We start from the raw sequence: 20,237 nt of genomic DNA on the forward strand, positions 1-20,237 counted from the left end.
GACACAAGCTGAGTACATACAGATATTTGATATGAGCTGAGTACAATAAGGTGCTAAATGCAGACTGAGTACATGAAAGTGCTATGTGCAAGCTGGGTAGACAGTCTTATATATTGGGGAGGCTGTCGTATAAACTTGGTTTAAAGTGCTATATGCAGGCTGAGTACAGGAGAGTACTGAGTACAAGCTGCGTATATATAGTGTTGCATGCAAGCTGAGTACACAAAGATACTTGGTATGAGATCAGTACAATAAAGTGCTATATGCAGACTGAATACATGAAAGTGCTATGTGTGAGCTGAATACATGGAAGTGTTAAGTACAAGCTGGGTACACAAAGATACTTGATATGAACTGAGTACATCAAAGTGCTATGTGCAAACTAGATGCATAAAAGGTAGATGTTCAGTGCGAGTGCACTAAAATGGAGTCCAGAGGATCAATGGAAAATGATGAGGAATGTAAATGTCACATAGATTGAACGTTTGCTGTCGATACCAGAATAGTTATGGTATATTAATTGAAAGGTATATCCAGCCCTGAAAATTCTCACTTTGTAAGCAGGGAACAATTACTCGTGCTCTGCTGGTTCTGTTGTATGCAACATTTACATACCTATGTTATACAGTTTAATTGCTGGTAGGTAATTCAATATTTAGTTACATATATGCACGGCTGTTTCAAAACAATGGTCTGCATAAAACAGATAGAGAACAATTGGGTACGTTACCGCTCCATGCCGATTTGTGCTTTACTTTGTCCTGCAAGGACCTTACGCGGCGTCCCATGTGGTCTCTCGCTTTATCACATGGCGTCCCATGTGACTCTGGCGGGCAGTGCGTCACTCAATCCGGGATTCCTGATAGGTCTTCTTATAACTTTGAGGTTTAGATGAAATGCGGTTATTTTTTCACTTAATGTAGTTAGTTGGGCGAATAACTGCGATATTTTGTAGTTGTCCCGGCCTTTACATTCCTCACTGTTTCTCTGTACCAAACGCGTTTCGGGGCGAATTCCTGCCCCTTCCTCGGTGGTTAATAGTTGTATACTGGGAACAAGTGAGGGTTTATAAATAGTCTTCTTCAAAAGGGGTGTTGCCCAAATTGTGTTGGGTCATTTCTAAGTCCTGGACTGGATGTTTTATTTTGGACATATGGAGGCCAATAATAATATTGTGGCTTTTGTTCATGGTTACCATCACTAAATACATCATATAATATAGTATCGAGTGGTAAAAAAAAGTTCCAGCACTCACGTTTTCTTGGTAGCTAAAATCCTCATCTTTATTCAGGCAGTAGAAAATAATGTACAGGACATGCACCCACTAGTGTAGCAACATTGACGCGTTATTCTTAAGAACTTTGTTTGAAACGCGTCAATGTTGCTACACTAGTGTGGGTGCATGTCCTGTACATTATTTTCTACTGCCTGAATAAAGACGAGGATTTTAGCTACCAAGATAACGTGAATGCTGGAACTTTGTTTTACCACTAATGCTTTATAGGCTCACCTGCCTGTTCCGTGCACGCAGGTGATCCAGATGAGTGAGCTGGACTTTCTCTATGCATAATATAGTATCGATACATAGTCACAAATATTCGATTTGATACACAATTTAAAACAGTGTGAAAAAAGTATTCAATTTAATAAACAATTTAAGACAGTGTAAAAAAGGATAAAGGGGAAAATGTATATATACATATATGTAAATAGATATATAAAAAAATTGTACTTAAAAAAGATAAAAAGGTGTTTGTTCTGACCTGTAGATATGTTGTATTAGAGAATTGTCTTACTCCAGAAACTTGTTATATACTATGGACTAGAACCATAATCATTTATGATTTAAAATCGTAAAAAAAAACGATCATAAAAAACGTAGATGCGGTTGGTATGCGATTTTTTTTTTTAAATTTTTTTTACATTTTTGTTGTTTTTCATTTTCATCATTGTAATATTACTATCTGTTTATGTGTTCAAACAAATATTGTCCAAATTTTAGTTTGTTTCTCTGTGTTTTTTAATTTGTGGTTTGTTCTTCAATTTTGTTTTGTTTAGTATATACTATGGACTAAAACCATAATCATTTATGATTTAAAATCGTAAAAAAACATTGATGCGGTTGGTATGCGGTTTTTGTTGTTTTTCATTTTCATCATTGTAGTGTTGGTATCTGTTTATCTGTTCCAAAATATATTATCTAGATTGTGGTTAGTTTCTCTGTGTATTTTGATTGTCGGTATGTTCTTCGATTTGGTTTTGTTTAGTATATTTATGAGATAATGGATTTTTTGTGTCTGCCCGTAAATTAGTAACTGTCTATTCCTCTGATGTACTTCCTTGTCTATGTAAGGATAATGGAATGGTGTGCGAGGGAGTGGGGCCTCGAGAGGAAAGGGGATAGAGGTGCTGGTAAAACAGCCTGACCTATATATCTCTGTCATCAAGAGGCACCCCCCCCCCCCCCCCCCCCAAATTTATAAAAATCCCAAAATTTCAAGTTCAGCATTGAGGCCTGCAGGTAATAGAGTTTAAAATTCATATATTCGTTTTGATTCTATTCTTGACATATTTTCTATATGACTCCCTCCTCTCCAGGGTTTATAGATTTTTTCGAGGGCTGTGAACTTTAGTGATGAAGGGTCACTGTTGTGGTGGGTCTTATAGTGCTTGGATACCGTGTGTTTTAATGTTGGCCATTTGTTCTGACATTTTTATTTTATTTGTCTTTTTGTTCTACCGATGTATTGTTTAGAACACGGGCACTCTAGCATGTAAATAACATCGGTTGTATTACATGTTAGGCACTCATCAATTTGTAATTTAAATTAATTCTGTGTGGAGCGGACTTGTGTTGTTTTTCTTGGGAAATTTGTTGATTTGCAATTACTGCAGTGTCCACACCGGAAGAAACCTTTTAACCTCTTCAGGACACATGACGTACCGATACGGCATGTTGTCCTGGTACTTAAGGACACATGACGTACCGGTACGTCATGTGTTGTTCCGATCACCAGGCACCTTGGCTAAGTGCGCGGGGGGGGGAGTCCCGTGACCGCAGGTCATTTAGATCTGCGGTTTGCGGATTTTACCTGCGGTTGTGGTTACTGAAGGCGGTGCCATCGGGTCCCCATGCAGCTGTAGGGGGGACCCGATGGCATGGAAGGCAGCGCGATGCCTAAGGAAGGCATAGCGCTGCCTTCCGGGGACGAGCCTGTGAGATCCAGCCCCCTGGATTTCACAGACCGGAAGCTGTATGAGTAAGGCCTCATGCACACGACCGTTGTTGGGTTCCGTGTCCGTTGTTCCGTTTTCCGTGATTTTTTGCGGACTCTTTGACTTTCAATGGGTCCGTTGAAAACTCGGAAAATGCACCGTTTGTCATCCGCGTCCGTGATCCGTGTTTCCAGTCCGTGAAAAAAATATGACCTGTCCTATTTTTTTCACGGACAACGGTTCGCGGACCCATTCAATTCAATGGGTCCGTGAAAAAACACGGAGGCACACAAGATTGTCATCCGCGTCCGTGATCCGTGTCCGTTTTTTTCCTATCCTTTTTAAGGCAAACTTGACTTAGATTTTTTTTTCACTTTTCATGTCTGGTGATCCTCCAAAAATCAAGGAAGACACACGGAAAAAAAAACGGAAACGGATCACGGAACAACGGAACCCCGTTTTGCGGACCGTGAAAAAATACTGTTGTGTGCATGAGGCCTTATACTCACTGTATTACTCATACAGCCAATGCATTCCAATACAGAAGTATTGGAATGCATTGTAAAGGGATTAGACCCCCAAAAGTTCAAGTCCCAAAGTGAGACAAAAAAATTAAGTGAAAAAAAGTTTCAAGTAAAAATAAACAAAAACGTAATTTTCCCCAAATAAAGTAAAAAAATAAATTGGTAAAAAATAGGGGAAAAAAAAAAAGTATACATATTAGGTATCGCCACGTCCGTCTCGACCGGCTATATAAACATATCACATGACCTAACCCCTCAGATGAACACCGTAAAAAATAAAAACTGTGCTAAATAAACAATTTTTTTGTCATCTTACACCCCAAAAAGTAAAACAGCAAGCGATCAAAAAGGCATTTGCCCACCAAAATAGTACCAATCTAACCGTCACCTCATCCTGCAAAAAATGAGCCCCTACCTGAGACAATCGCCTAAAAATTTAAAAAACTATGGCTCAGAATATGGAGACACTAAAACATAATTTTCTTTGTTTTAAAAAAGCTGTTATTGTGTAAAACTTACATAAATAAAAAAAAGTATACATATTAGGTATCGCCACATCCGTATCGACTGGCACTATAAAAATATCACATGACCTAACCCCTCAGATGAACACAAACCATTTTTTGTCACCTTACATCACAAAAAGTGTAATAGCAAGCGATCAAAAAGTCATATGCACCCCAAAATAGTGCCAATAAAACCGTCATCTCATCCCGCAAAAAATGAGACCCTATCTAAGATAATCGCCCAAAAACTGAAAAAACTATGGCTCTCAGAATATGGAGACACTAAAACATGATTTTTTTTTGTTTCAAAAATGATATTATTGTGTAAAACTTACATAAATAGTAAAAAAGTATGCATATTAGATATCGCCGCATCCGTATCGACCAGTTATATAAAAATATCACATGACCTAACCCCTCAGATGAACACCGTAAAAAATGTAAAATAAAAACAGCTAAATAAACCATTTTTTGTCACCTTACATCACAAAAAGTATAATAGCAAGCGATCAAAAAGTTACACGCACCCCAAAAAAGTGCCTATAAAACCGTCATCTCATCCCGCAAAAATCATACCCTACCCAAGGTAATCGCCCAAAAGCTGAAAAAAATATGGCTCTCAGACTATGGAAACACTAAAACATGATTTTTTTTATAGAGCAACCAAAAATCATATGTACCCTAAACTAGTACCAACAAAACTTCCACCCTAACCCGTAGTTTCTAAAATGGGGTCACTTTTTTGAAGTTTCTACTCTAGGGGTGCATCAGGGGGGCTTCAAATGGGACATGGTGTCAAAAAAAACAGTCCAGCAAAATCTGCCTTCCAAAAACCGTATGGCATTCCTTTCGTTCTGCGCCCTGCCGTGTGCCCGTACAGTAGTTTACGACCACATATGGGGTGTTTCTGTAAACTACAGAATCAGGGCCATAAATATTGAGTTTTGTTTGGCTGTTAACCCTTGCTTTGTAAAAGTTTAAAAAATATTAAAATGAAAAATCTGCCAAAAAAGTGAAATTTTGAAATTGTATCTCTATGTTTCATTAATTCTTGTGGAACACCTAAAGGGTTAATGACATTTGTAAAATCCGTTTTGAATACCTTGAGGGGTGTAGTTTCTTAGATGGGGTCACTTTTATGGAATTTCTACTCTAGGGGTGCATCGGGGGGCTTCAAATGGGACATGGTGTAAAAAAAAACAGTCCAGCAAAATCTGCCTTCCAAAAACCGTATGGCATTCCTTTCCTTCTGCGCCCTACCATGTGCCTGTACAGCAGTTTACGACCACATATGGGGTGTTTCTGTAAACTACAGAATCAGATCTATAAATATTGAGTTTGGTTTGGCTGTTAACCCTTGCTTTGTAACTGGAAAAAAATTATTAAAATAGAAAATCTGCCAAAAAAGTGAAATTTTTAAATTGTATCTCTATTATCCATTAATTCTTGTGGAACACCGAAAGGGTTAACAAAGTTTGTAAAATCAGTTTTGAATACCTTGAGGGGTGTAGTTTCTAGAATGGGGTCATTTTTGGGTGGTTTCTATTATGTAAGCCTCGCAAAGTGACTTCAGACCTGAACTGGTCCCTAAAAATTGGGTTTTTGAAAATTTCGGAAAAATTTCAAGATTTGCTTCTAAACTTCTAAGCTTTGTAACCTTGTAATCCCCAAAAAATAAAATATCATTCCCAAAATGATCCAAGCATGAAGTAGACATATGGGGAATGTAAAGTAATAACTATTTTTGGAGGTATTACTATGTATTATAGAAGTTGAGAAATTGAAACAATTTTTTTTACTTCATTTTACCAGTGTCATGAAGTACAATATGTGATGAAAAAAACAATCTCAGAATGGCCTGGATAAGTCAAAGCGTTTTCAAGTTATCACCACTTAAAGTGACACTGGTCAGATTTGCAAAAAATGGCCTGGTCCTTAAGGTGAAATAAGGCTGTGTCCTAAAGGGGTTAATGAAAGACAGTTTTGGGTATCCCTTTTGTTTTTTGTTTTATTGTGGGGGCTATTTTGAGGCCTAAGTTGGGGGCTCTGGTGTATACAATCAACGGAGTAGTGTTAAGTAGTGAATCTATAGTTTTATCGTTTAAATGATGCCAGTGTTTGTTAATGATTTTGCAATGATTTTATGCTGGGCATTATATGGGAGAATCAGTCTTGTTTCCTCATTTTGTTGTGTGGTTTTCTCTTTAAAGAATTCTTGTCTGTCCATTTTTTTCACCCTGTTGAGTAAACTCTCTATTAGTTTATCTGGATACATCTTGTTTATAAATTTTTCTTTCATTTGTGTGGCTTCTTCTTCGAATTAAGTGTTGTTAGTGCAGTTTCTTTTTAATCTTCTGAACTGATTTGTTGGAATATTGGTTAGCCATTGTGGGAGGTGACAACTGGAAAAGAGTATGTGGCTGTTTTTCATTACCAGCTTCTGGTAAGTACTGCATATTAGTCGGTTGTTGTTTACTTGGATGAGTAGGTCTAAAAACTCTATCTGCGCTTTGGTTATATTTGTTGAAAACTGTAAATTTAGATCATTTTTATTAATGTTGGCTAAGATTGATTGTAGAGCATTTTCTGTGTCTTGCCAAATGAATATGATGTCGTCAATATACCGTCTCCAGAGTACCAGACTCCCCCCAAGTAGAGGCTGTACGACATCCTCTTCCCATTGGGACATTAAGATGTTGACATAGCTTGGGGCGAATCTCGTGCCATGGCGGTACCCCTTTGTTGTTGATAATATTCAGAGTCAAATATTAAATAATTGTGTGTGAGTATATGATAGACACCAGCAATGATAAAATCAATTTGATTTTCTTTTAATGGCGAGTTAATTGTTAAATGTTTTTTGAGTTCTTTTGTACCCTGTGTATGGTCTATTATGGTATATAGGGAATTGAGATCTAGTGTACCTAGGGTCCAGTTTTCTTGATAGTCTATTGCTTCTAAAGTGGTAATAATATCCATAGTATCTTTTATATACGAGGAAATGATTTTAACATATGGTTGCAGGATTTTGTCAATGTATTGGGATAGATTGGATGTTATTGATCCTATTCCTGAGATAATTGGTCTCCCGGGTGGTGTGATTGGATTTTTATGTATTTTTGGTATACAATAAAATGCTGGTAATCTTTTTTGGGTGGATGTAATGAATTTATATTCCCTTTCCAATAGGATACCTTTATTTTGACCTATAGTGCAATATTCAATTAGTTTTTTCTGGTATTCCTCTGTTGGATCATGTTTTAATTTCTGATATGTTTCACTATCTGTGAGTTGACGTCTGCATTCTTGATTGTAATTGATGGAATCTAGTATCACTATGGCTCCTCCTTTGTCGGCTGGTCTGATTGTAATTTCTTCCATTGTTTGCAATTGTTTCATTGCCTCTCATTCTTTCTTTGTTAGATTGTTTAAGGTTGAGTGTACCTTTAATTTTCTAATGTCCTGCTCCACACATTTATGAAATGTTGTGATTTCTTGGCTTATTTCCTGTCTTGGGAAATTCTTTGATTTACTTCTTAGTTCTGTTTGTAAATATTCAATGTTTTCCAGTGTCTGTGTAGTGGTTGAGTTTTTTAAGTGATATTTTTTCAGGCACAGTTTTCTAATATATTTCTCTATGAATATGTATGTGGCGAATTTATTCAAATTAGTTGTAGGTGCGAAATTGAGTCCTTTATTTAGTAAATTTTTCTGATCCAGTGATAAATTTATATGACTCAAGTTGACAATTATATTATCTTGTTTTATCTGTTGTGGTATCTGACTGAATAGTTTTCTTCTTCTTCTTCCTCTTCGTATCTTTCTCTTCTTTGGTATGTTTGTGATTTGGGTGGAATCCATGTTTGCTGCGGTGAGTTTTCCCTTTGGTGGTGATTTTGGTATAGGGATTGTTGTTTGTATTTTGTTGGACGTTCTCTTGTTTGATTCACTTGTTTGTTGTTGTGTCTGTGTCTCAGATTGTAGTCGTGAGTGGAAATATGTGTTTGGTTGTATTTCTTCTCTAGGAGTCGTGGAGGTGTCGCTTTGTGTCTGGTTCTGTGGTGTGGGGGAGTTACATCTAAAAAATGTGGGGTCACCAGTGTTTCATACCGATTGGAGGTTGGAATGTTGTAATTAGGGGGTGAATTGTTGGTGCTTAAAGGATAACTGTCAGATTTAGACCCTAATTTCAATTTTCATATATGTAGTTACTAATAACATGATATTCCAGAATCAGTTACTATTAGACTGACTTACCCCATATTTAATAAGATTCAGCCCTTAGCAACCAGTCTGCATAAAACTGCAATTTCACTATTCAGTTAAGATGGCCGCCACTGCCCTCACCCTGAGGCTAATCCCGCCTGCCCTCACTAGCCAGTAACAATTGCCCCCCAAAGGTGTCAGTAACCAGACCCCTCCCCCCTAAAGGGTTAATCTCCTGCAGCACAAAGGGGTCCTTTTACCACATGTTGCTTTCATTTATACATTGAGCAGATTGCAGATCTCCCTTCCCTGTTCTGCGCTGATTCAACTCTGCATTCTCCAGCTCTGCTGAGTGAGGGAGCGTCTGCCAAGCGCAGGGACAGGGAGAAGTGCACACAGCCCAGGCACTGTTATCAGCTGCTGGGGAGGACCTGGCTTTAATCATTTACTTACAGTCCCTGGCTGTCAGTAATGTGACCTTGCACCAGCCTGCACGCTCCGTCCTTCAACAGATAGACGGACCCTGCCTAGCAACTCTATTTTAAGCACAGGTAAAAGTAGGCAGTATAGGGAACAAAAATGTGGAATTAAGGTGTAATTGAATACACAGTGAAAAGTTTAAATAGGGCCACCAAGGTGATATTAATCACCACAATCCAATACTCCCAAAAAAAAAAATTGTCTTTTCTATTTTCTTTTTCCCTTTCTCTTTCTCTATTTGGGTATTTTCCTTTTTGTAAAGAATTTTGTGATGTGTGATTTGTGCGTTCCAAGTGTTGGGTATTAAGTTCTTCATATTGGTGATGTTCTGAGTGTTGAATGTTGCGTTCTTCATGTTGATAATGTTTGAATTTTTTTGTCTTTTTATATATTATTTCTCGTTCTAGTGAGTCCAGTCCTCTACATATTCTATCTTCCCATTTATTATATTCCTCGTCTTTTGGGAATTGATCCATTTTCTCTTTCAGTTTGACTATTTGTGTTATGGTTTCTTCAAATTTTTTTCTTCGTCTTTTTATTATTAATTCTACTAGAGCGCATGATTGTGTTTTCAGAAGTGTGTCCCACTCTTTCTTGAATTCTATACTGTATAGATCTTGTGCTGGGTCTTTTGTTAGGGTTAGGCCTTTTGGTATCAGACCTCTCTCATTGAGTCAAGGCTTTTATTTCCCATCTATGTTTTAATTGCTTATGTAGCAGTTTCTCTAGTTCTTTAAAGGTCGCCATTAGTGATATTGTTGTGCTTGTTAAGGTGTTACTAACATTTTGAAGAAAATCACAGAAATAAGATAATAATGCACTTAGTAAAGTAGATGCAAGCATTATATATGGACAAAGTTTTCACTCTGATATGATAATATCTGAGACACTTAGTCAATATATTTTGATCAAAACACATCTAAGCCCGCCTACCAAGCGCCAAGGTGGTCTCAGGTCAGGCGGGTCCTACGCTAAACCTACCTAAGCCATTGGGCTTCTATGTTCAGAAGCGCAGACACCGCACATATGGTGTGCTGCTCCTAGTCACCTCCATGTGCGTCAAGCAACCAATGGGAGGAGGACTAAGCACACCCATATGTACCACCTAATCAAGGCGCTCTATTGAATAGGAAGGGCAAAAGTGCAGAGGAATGCTACTCCCAAGATAAAATAGGTGCGCATTCACACTTGAAGGTGCCACTCCCTCAAGCAAGTACAAAATAGACTAAAAAAATCACAGAAAAAACTAAGATAAAAACATCCTGCACGGTATGATATACAATTGTGCGGATGTCCCTGACCATATGATTGAAGAAAATCACAGAAATAAGATAATAATGCACTTAGCAAAGTAGATGCAAGCATTATATATGGACAAAGTCCTCACTCTGATATGATAATATCTGAGACACTTAGTCAATATATTTTGATCAAAACACATCTAAGCCTGCCTACCAAGCGCCAAGGTGGTCTCAGGTCAGGCGGGTCCTACGCTAAACCTACCTAAGTCATTGGGCTTCTATGTTCAGGAGCGCAGACACCGCACATATGGTGTGCTGCTCCTAGTCACCTCCATGTGCGTCAAGCAACCAATGGGAGGCGGAGCAAGCACACCCATATGTACCATGGCGCTGTATTGGATAGGAAGGGCAAAAGTGCAGAGGAATGCTACTCCCAAGATAAAATAGGTGCGCATTCACACTTGAAGGTGCCACTCCCTCAAGCAAGTACTACATAGACAAAAAAAATCACAGAAAAAACTAAGATAAAAACATCCTGCACGGTATGATATACAATTGTGCGGATGTCCCTGGCCATATTATTGAAGAAAATCACCGAAATAAGATAATAATGCACTTAGTAAAGTAGATGCAAGCATTATATATGGACAAAGTCCTCACTCTGATATGATAATATCTGAGACACTTAGTCAATATATTTTGATCAAAACACATCTAAGCCCACCTACCAAGCGCCAAGGTGGTCTCAGTTCAGGCGGGTCCTACGCTAAACCTACCTAAGCCATTGGGCTTCTATGTTCAGAAGCGCAGACACCGCACATATGGTGTGCTGCTCCTAGTCACCTCCATGTGCGTCAAGCAACCAATGGGAGGAGGAGCAAGGCCACCCATATGTACCACCTAATCAAGGCGCTCTATTGGATAGGAAGGGCAAAAGTGCAGAGGAATGCTACTCCCAAGATAAAATAGGTGCGCATTAACACTTGAAGGTGCCACTCCCTCAAGCAAGTACTACACAGACAAAAAAAATCCCAGAAAAAACTAAGATAAAAACATCCTGCACGGTATGATATACAATTGTGCGGATGTCCCTGGCCATATTATTGAAGAAAATCACAGAAATAAGATAATAATGCACTTAGTAAAGTAGATGCAAGCATTATATATGGACAAAGTCCTCACTCTGATATGATAATATCTGAGACACTTAGTCAATATATTTTGATCAAAACACATCTAAGCCCGCCTACCAAGCGCCAAGGTGGTCTCAGGTCAGGCGGGTCCTACGCTAAACCTACCTAAGCCATTGGGCTTCTATGTTCAGGAGCGCAGACACCGCACATATGGTGTGCTGTTCCTAGTCACCTCCATGTGCGTCAAGCAACCAATGGGAGGAGGAGCAAGCACACCCATATGTACCACCTAATCAAGGCGCTGTATTGGATAGGAAGGTCAAAAGTGCAGAGGAATGCTACTCCCAAGATAAAATAGGTGCGCATTCACACTTGAAGGTGCCACTCCCTCAAGCAAGTACTAACATTTTGCTCATCAAATGTGTATGAGTCTATCTTTTTGCATTTGCTGTCCATGTGACTCCAAATGTCCATATTTACTCAATTAGGAGCTCAACAGATAGGTGTATATGTGAATTGGAAATAAAGTAGTTCAGTGGCTCACTAATTGTGTAATATGGATAGAGGTGCTCATTCACCGGTACACCCAGAAACCGTTTTAGTATAGTAAAATTAAAATGTATAGATGTGATGGCACACTCTCATCTGGTATACAGTGGAACAGTTGTTTGAATTTTAAAAAACGTATTTCATTATATTCTTGACATAAAAACAAGAACAGTTTTGTATGCTGGGGAGGCTGTCGTATAGACTTGGTTTAAAGTGCTCTATGCAAGCTGAGTACATGAAAGTGCTGAGTGTAAGCTGGGTACATAAAATGTTAGACACAAGGTGAGTACACAAAGATATTTGATATGAGCTAAGTACAATAAGGTGCTTTATATGAAATTGGATGTAATAAATATTTGTCCTTGGTGCAGTTCCCGATGACTGTGTGCCCTGTCTCCTGGACATTGCCAGCACCTTTCACAAGCCAGTGCATTTTTTTAAAAGGCCATGCAGGGAGCATATGTTATTTCCCACAGGTTCAGGGCAGCCAGTATGTTGTGCTCATTGTCACTGGCCACCTTGCCCAGTCGGAGTCAGCGAGGTGACAGCTAGCAGAATGTTTGCTGCTTGATGTACTTGAGAAATGCTCGCCAGTGTGGCTCCCAGGCTGATCAGCTCCAACACTGGGTGGCAATGTCTTGACACATTTGATAGGAAAGATGGGTAGTATGAGTGACGCTGTGCACTGCTGCTAGTTGGAGATGGAACCGTATCCATGGAGGAGGATGTGAAGGAGGCAGATAAGTGCTGTGGGAGCCAGCCTCATGATATGGTGGAAGGGGGTCAAAAGGACTTGGCCATGTTGCTGGGTTGCTGCCTCTCCACTGCCACAAAAAAACACTCAAACAGCTGCTCCAGTTGTCTACCGTGGAGTGCAGCTTGATGCACAGTGAGAATTGCAAGGAGTGCTCCACATTCTCTTCAGTTTATAGAAAAGTTAATTGGAGCCAAGGACAAGGAGTCTTAGCAGAAGAAAAAAAAGGTGATGATGACGAAGACAAAGATTCTGTACTACTTGGGGATGCAGGTTGGCTGCCACAAAAAGGAGCAGGAGAAGAAGGACCGAATTGTTCTGATTGGGAATGCTGGGAAGTTGTATTTTCCCAAAGGATCCGGTGATGCTGCCTCATGTGCTGCATTAGACTTCTGGTGCCTATAATTGGGATTGAATAGCCACGGCTTATTTTAATCCTGCAGATCTTACACACCACTTGTAGATTTGTGTGTCTGCCTTGTGGAGAAAAAAAACCCATAAGGGAGTTGCTCATAAAGAGTTACAGGCATCCAGGTTAGGCTTAGCTCTGGAATTTTTGGGCCTAACCCACCCACAGTATCAGTGGCATTACCAGATCTCAAACAGACGTGGCACTGGCTGTTTTTTGGCCTGGCCTTTGCTCTTTATTGCTACCGCTACGGTCCTTCTCCACTGATGTTGCCTTCTCCTCAACACCCCGATCAGGCTCCCAGGTCCTGACCAGCACACAATCATCATCGGAGTCTCTGCCCCCACACCAGTGCTCTGGATAGAAGTGCCACTATTGCCAACACTTTCAACACAGGTATGCATGGGGTCACCAGCCTCCTTCCTAACGTCCTCCTCAGGGCTGTCCAAATGGTGAGGGCTCTCACACAAGTCATCAACAGAGAGTTTCTCTTCACTATCTGCCATAGGGTGTGGAGAAGTTTTCTTGCCTCTTCTTAGGAAAAAGGAAGGTGCTCCTCTAGGAATGGGAAGTAAAGACTGAGAGGCCTCCACTGAAAGCCTTCTTTGTGGCTTCAAGGAGAAGGAGGAACGCAGTGTCACAGTTTCTGACTCTGAAGTCGCTTCCACATCATCCTGTTGCACCGGAGAGCCATCTGATCCACAGTCTCAGCCTCTCTCCTCAACTCTAAAGTTGATCCTTTCCTAAGCCAGCAGGGACAACTGTGGCCTACTACTACCACCACTACCACCACTACCACCACTACCACCACTACCACCACTACTACCACTACAACCACTACAACCACTTCTACCCACTTCTACTACTTCTACTACTTGTGGCTGGATAGTTGGTGCTGCTACTATCCACATTCTGGCTCTGGGTCTTTCGTTTGGAACCCTTCTGTAGCCCTGACATTTTTGAACTGGTTAGATAATGTTGTGCACTACACTATGTGCTGGTGTAGTAATCATATACATATGTTGCTAGTTTGAATATAATCGCCCCCCAAAAAAAAAAAAAAAAAATGTCAGTAAAGGGAAAGATTTGTTATCGCTCCCAGATACTTTTGTGTGCTACCCTATATATTGGTTTAGTAATCACATATATATATTCTGCTTGCTTGATTGTAATCAAGGTCCCCCCCCCCAATATTTTTTTTTACAGGATATGTGTTTGTGAAAATACATATAAAGGGAAACTGATTTAGGCCTAATGGAAAATTGAGGCCTGAACTTTAATTTCACATTATCAATCCCAGTTAAATTGTTACCATAGCCTGTGTACTGGTGTACTGATCACCTATTTGCTGGTTTAATTAAATTGAACAAGTCCCAAAAAATTTAATTGCAACCATATAGAAATTTAATAAACAAAAACTGACAATTGAGGCTTGGCGCTCAATTTCATGTTAACAATCACAGGTAGATTGCTGCTATACCATGTGTTTTGCTGCAGTAATCACATATTTATGATGGTTAATGAAATTGAACCCCCACAAAAAAACATTTTTTTTTTAAATTCAAATTGCAATTATGTGCATATGGAATTCATGGAAATGGACAATTGAGGCTTGACACTCAATTTCACGTTAATACTCACAGGTAAATTTCTACCCTACCCTGTGTCTTGTAGTAATTACATATATATGTGAGTTTAATGAAATTGAACAATCCCCCAAAAAATTGAAATTCCAACCGTGTGGAAATGGAATTCACGGAAATGGATGGTTAAGGTTTGATGCTCAATTTCATGTTAACACTCACAGGTAGATTGCTGCTATACCTTGTGTATTACTACAGTAACCACTGATATATATTGCTTAATTAAATTGAACCCCACAAAAAAGGGTTTCTGTGAAAATGGGGGGAAGAATTTAAGTATTTCCTTGCAGATAGCTGCTTTTAAGGTCTGCCCTGTAGCAGCTGCAGTTCTGCTAGGAGGCACAGCAGCCACGGATCATGTCTTCTCTCTCCCTGGCTGCCAGCTTCCCTGTTTGTAGTATTCTACACACACAATTCTTTCTAGCCTTTCCCTTTACTGTCCCTGGCAATAGTATACAAACTTGATTGATTTCTTTCACAAGGTGCAATTTAATAAAGCTATCCATTCACAGAATATTGTCCATTGTTAGAGAACACTGCTGCACAATCTATGCATGTACAGACACTTTAGAAGTGTTCTGCTTATGGATGTAACCACGGACTACAAAAGAGCAACCATATGGGACAGACTGTTGCATGTGATCCTGTTTTTTCTTGTCTGTAGGTAACATGTACTGATTTCAGTATCACAATACAAAAAAAAACAACTGTGACTACTCCACTGACATTGCATTGACTAATATCTTGACACCCCATATATTTTATTGAAATAAATATATTTGAGGATATTACTTATTTTAATGGAAGCTAATTAAACGTGATGTCTGTAGTCTATAGTGAGACAACCTTTTTGGTGATGTCACAAACAGCATTGTTTGAACTGTTACTCACTCTTTTAACAAGCTTCTTCCTCCTGGTACCTCTCAGTGTTTATGATACATTACTAGCTGCTGTTGTTGGCTGTTGCTTGCTAGATACAGTTACATCCTAGTTTCTTATTCTAGTCTGCATTTGTTCCTGGCATACTCTTGTGTTATTCTGCCTCCATTGCTCAGCCAAAACCTGTTGCAGCAAAGCAATTCTTCTTGGTTCTGAGCTTTGTTGCTCTTCCAGCCATTTCCATCACTCATTGTCTACGTGCCTGCCAGAAACAGCACAAAACAGTTTCTGATTCAGTTCTATCTGGTCTCTGTTCCTGTGGCCTCTTTCTCTGGCTTTTTCTTCTTTGTTCCCTGTTCTTGGCCCCTAGTTTCTGTAACGCAGTAGGAGTGAACTCACTGTATCGCTGAATGGGTTTAGCTTAGGGCTACTCTAAGGGTTTTATCTAATGCAGCCCCCCCCCTTTCTGGCCCCCGGTTTTCACCCTTTCATCCCTGTTTGGTCCCTGTTGAATGGGAACCACCAGGCTGCCACCTTTTGGAGTAGTCTCCATTCAGCGACAGTTGATCAAGACAGATTAAGAGACTGGTGCATGGCACCAAAGGGGACAGGCAGAATTGTGGTCAGTGGACCAGCAGACGTCAGGGCCAGCAGAGTTTGCTTAATCTGGAAAGTTGTGTAAAGGTCAGGGCAGGCAGCACAGGGTCAGTACAATAAATAGGGGAGGTCAGGGCAGGCAGAACAGGTACAACAGGATTAACAGACAGAGGTCAGAAACAGAAGATCAGACAGCACCAAACTCCTACACATGGGGGTAGTAACCTTTTGTTCAGACACCCTCATACAGGGCCTTAAATAACCAGGGAGGGCCAGTCATAGGGTGGGGACTGCTAGCAGGACATGAAAAGCCTCCTTCCCAGCATGGGGTGGACAGGCTAAATACTACTCTGACAGCTGTGTCTGTTGTAAAGGAGCAGGGACATCCAGTGGGCATGGTGAACCAGGTTAGAGAGGAAGGTGAGCATTCTGCTGGCTGTATCTGCTGGGAGTTGCCAGTGGGCAGGGACAACCAATGTTACAGTTCTTTACTCTAAGACTTTAAGTCTTCTTATTATTTGTGGTTCCACTCCTGATCCTGACTCTTGGAAATTGTTGACTATATTCCTTCCTGGACATTTGGATTCTGTGACTTTTAGCTGTAGTTCAACTCCTGGTTCTGATTTACAGGTTGCTCCAGAATATGCTCCTGTCTCATCTCTTAGTCTGTTACATTCTGCTCTTCACCTGGTGATGAACTTTGATTCTATTCCTGAGCATGTCTCTGGACATGGACTCTGCCTTTGCCTAGTTCCTGGTCCTGACCCGGCATGCTCCTGGTATCTCCTGGTTCCAAACCTGGATTGTTTCTCGATGTTGCTCATTGTATTTTCTGTCCCAACCCTGGCCTATTCCTGGATGCTTCTTCTGGTATCTCCTTGCTTTAATCGTAATTTATTCCTGGATAATTTTCATTGCATTTCCTGGTTCTTGGTCTAGTCTGTTTCTGGTACCTCCTGGTTCCATCCAAGGTCTGCTGCTGGTCATTTTTCCTGGTATCTTCTGGTTCTGTCCAAGTTCTTATCCTAGTTGTATTTCCTGATACTTCCTGTTTTCATCCAAAGCTTTCTTCTGTTCTGTTCCAGGTATCTGTTCTCCTGGTTGCATGCTCCACGTTCTAGTCCTAGTCTCAAATCTGGTCCTCCTCCTGTCTTGTTATCACTTCTGTGACTAGCTGCCAACTGGTGACTATTCTGTTCTCTACAATCTGGGGATTATCCTGCAAAGTTCAAATAACCTTGAGGGGCTTTAGAGTGAAGATCAGGTATCCCTTAGACTTTATACCCTAGTCTAGCCAGCAAAGTTGTAGCTACAAAGATATATTCAGGAAAAATGACTATATGTTTCACATTAAAATTGTAATTTTATTGATTGCTTTGATTTTTGTTACTACAATCAGAATTACTTGTATTGCTCTTCAAATGGGTTTTTACCATATTGACCAGCTTGCAAAGTTATAATAACAATAAGGGATATTCTGGTTTTAGCAAACAGTTTCTTCATTGTATATTATGATAGTTTTCCCTTATAATTTCTGTATTAATTTCTCACAGTCTTCAAGACCTGTGCTTTATCTCATTCAATGGGAACATTGATTCTTTACCTCTAGTGAATTAAAATCTGTCCAGATCATGTGATAAGCACAAGGCTGCTTGGCCCAAACAGGGGATTATAATTATGACCCTGAATTAATTTACTGGGGACTCCTGCCAATCAGCTGTTTGAGAAGGCACCGGCACTCCCCAAGCGCTGTGGCCTTCTCAGAGCTTAGGCCTAGTGATGACACATTCATCAATCACAGCGTTGTGCTTGGTGAACATGGAAAAGGTTGCAGAGCTCACTGGAGCGCCAATGCCTTCTTATACAGCTGATCGATGGGGGTCCCGGGTGTCAGACCCCCATGATCAGATACTGATGACCTTACCAGAGGATAGGTCATCAATTATAAATTCTTGGAAAACCCTTTAAAATAGTACATCATAATGTGAGCTGGGGCATTATGACATCCTAAAGACATTTGTCTCTTTTTGTTTCACTGTCAAAATTCTGCACATGTAAGAAATTCAATAAATTTAAGGACATGAGCCCATCCCTACAGAGTCTAAGCATGTAAAGACCTTTAATTACAAGTTAATTACTCTTTCCGCTCTCAGACTAATAGTGAAATCTGAAGTGTAACACATGCAAATGTACAGCTTGAGCTCACTGTCATAGTGGCATACATCATGCAGATGTTAAGCTTCAGTAATTGTTGGCAAGCAGAAAAGCTTCCTTGTTTTTCACAATTAGCTATTATCATATATTAGCTGAACTACTAGCAGAACTGGCTCCTATGACAGTAATAATTATTGTTCTGTCTGTAGTCCAGCACGTGACTTTTATAAGTAGCATTACAAATCCAAACATTCCTGTTCCTTTCATTAATGTCAGACACCTACAGGTGATAGTTATATAGGTATGCACATAGCTATAGATGGGTTTATTCATGTAGGAGGGATGGGCTGCAGTATAAATTGAAACTATTAAAATAAAAGTTGCCTTAGTGTTACTAATGCTTTGACTTCGAGAACTTGTGGTTTTATGATACATTATCTTCCTGGAACCAGCTGTAACATAAAGCTTCTTTTAAGTAGAAAGATGACTTGTACCAAGCTTTTCTTAGCACCTTTCCTGGTTCTATGGATAGGAGTCAGCTCTCTGCCAATGGTAACTGGAAACAGTAAGTGAAATAACAACTATATCATAAGGTGGCTTTATTATATTTTGTGTGCTTGCTATTGTTGCTATTGCTTGCTATTTAGTTTTTTCTTTTACATTAGCACATCATGGGCACATCTGCTTGGAATTTACATCTGGTTATTTATGGAGAATATATTTATTGCTAGTACCAATTTTCTTGGTTTGGTCCTATAAGTCCAAATATAATACTATTGGATTCTGGTTATAAATATGCAAAGATAAATAGGTTACTAAAATAAGTTTACTTATTTTGCATACAAGTTAAAACTGCATAATTTTAACATATTTGATTTTCTTGACAAAGACATATGAAGCAGTTAAATGAGAATCCTTTGAAGCCATAAATACATGTAAAATGACTGAGCAGTTACACTTTTTAAACTAGTGTTCATGTTTTTTCTGACTCAAGAGATAAGGGATAATGTACAGATTGAAGAAAAAAAGAACCATCTGGTGCAAGTGGAAACCCTGACCTGTAATTTTGCTGCATTTTTTAAGTCCATAATTTAAATTTTAAAACAGATGACTGCTTTATAGTAGCATCAGTCTAAATGAGCCCATGATTTTGTTCTCACGAAGAAGGATGATGGGTTTCAATATTTCTAAAATAAGCTTCTGTAGTGTATTTGGAAAGAAAGTTTGTTTAAAGTTGTTAGAAACCATAAGCACAGAGTGGCAGAGAAGAGAGAGTTATTTGAGAAGTAGGTTCACTACTTGAGTGTATCGAAGCCCAAAAAATTTGAATGCGATACGAATTTCGGGAAAAATGTGATTCGCCACGAAGCCAAATATCATTGAGCTTCCTGGTAACAAATCTATTTTTCCGAAACTTGTGAAGAGGCCATTGCGGCCATCTTGATCAATGATGACATCACTGCGCCCGGCCAACATGATGAGGTGATGAGGAGATTTTGTGCAGTGTCTTCAATCAAGATGACTGCGAAGGCCTCTATGCGAGCATCTGGATAAGGTGAGTGTTTATTTATATAGCAATGAAAGCGGCATCTGAGGGGTTCAATGACAGGGGGCATCGCAATCGCCGTTCCCTGTCATTGCATCCACTATATACAAATGAATATGCTTCATGAGAAGTAGTTAGTCACAAATCGAATTTATTTATGAAATTCGGTAAAGCAGCTGAATTGAATTTTTCATAACTTCGCTCTTTTCTATTCACTACTATCTAGGAGACAGATAGATAGATAGATAGATAGATAGATAGATAGATAGATATGTTTTTTTCTTAATTTGCCATGGGAGTCCCACGCTTCTGAGTATTGAAGTCAAAACATACAGAAAGCATGCAATTTTTGGCTGGGATAACAGGAAGGGATATTTTCAAGAAACATGATGTATTATCA

The 20,237-nt window shown here is 39.5% G+C and overlaps 1 protein-coding gene across 1 annotated transcript in view; it reads left to right on the top strand.

Moving 5' to 3' along the window:
- Positions 1-18,657: 18,657 nt before the first annotated feature.
- Positions 18,658-20,237, top strand: part of LOC120990077 (perlwapin-like) — a 52,844-nt gene continuing 51,264 nt past the window's right edge. The window contains exon 1 of the mRNA XM_040418597.1: positions 18,658-18,856. Coding sequence (XP_040274531.1) covers positions 18,718-18,856 — 139 coding nt within the window. The 5' untranslated portion in view covers positions 18,658-18,717. The remainder of the gene's footprint in view (positions 18,857-20,237) is intronic.

The sequence above is a fragment of the Bufo bufo genome, chromosome 2, assembly GCF_905171765.1.
Source record: "Bufo bufo chromosome 2, aBufBuf1.1, whole genome shotgun sequence".
In the NCBI taxonomy this organism is placed as follows: Eukaryota; Metazoa; Chordata; class Amphibia; order Anura; family Bufonidae; genus Bufo; species Bufo bufo.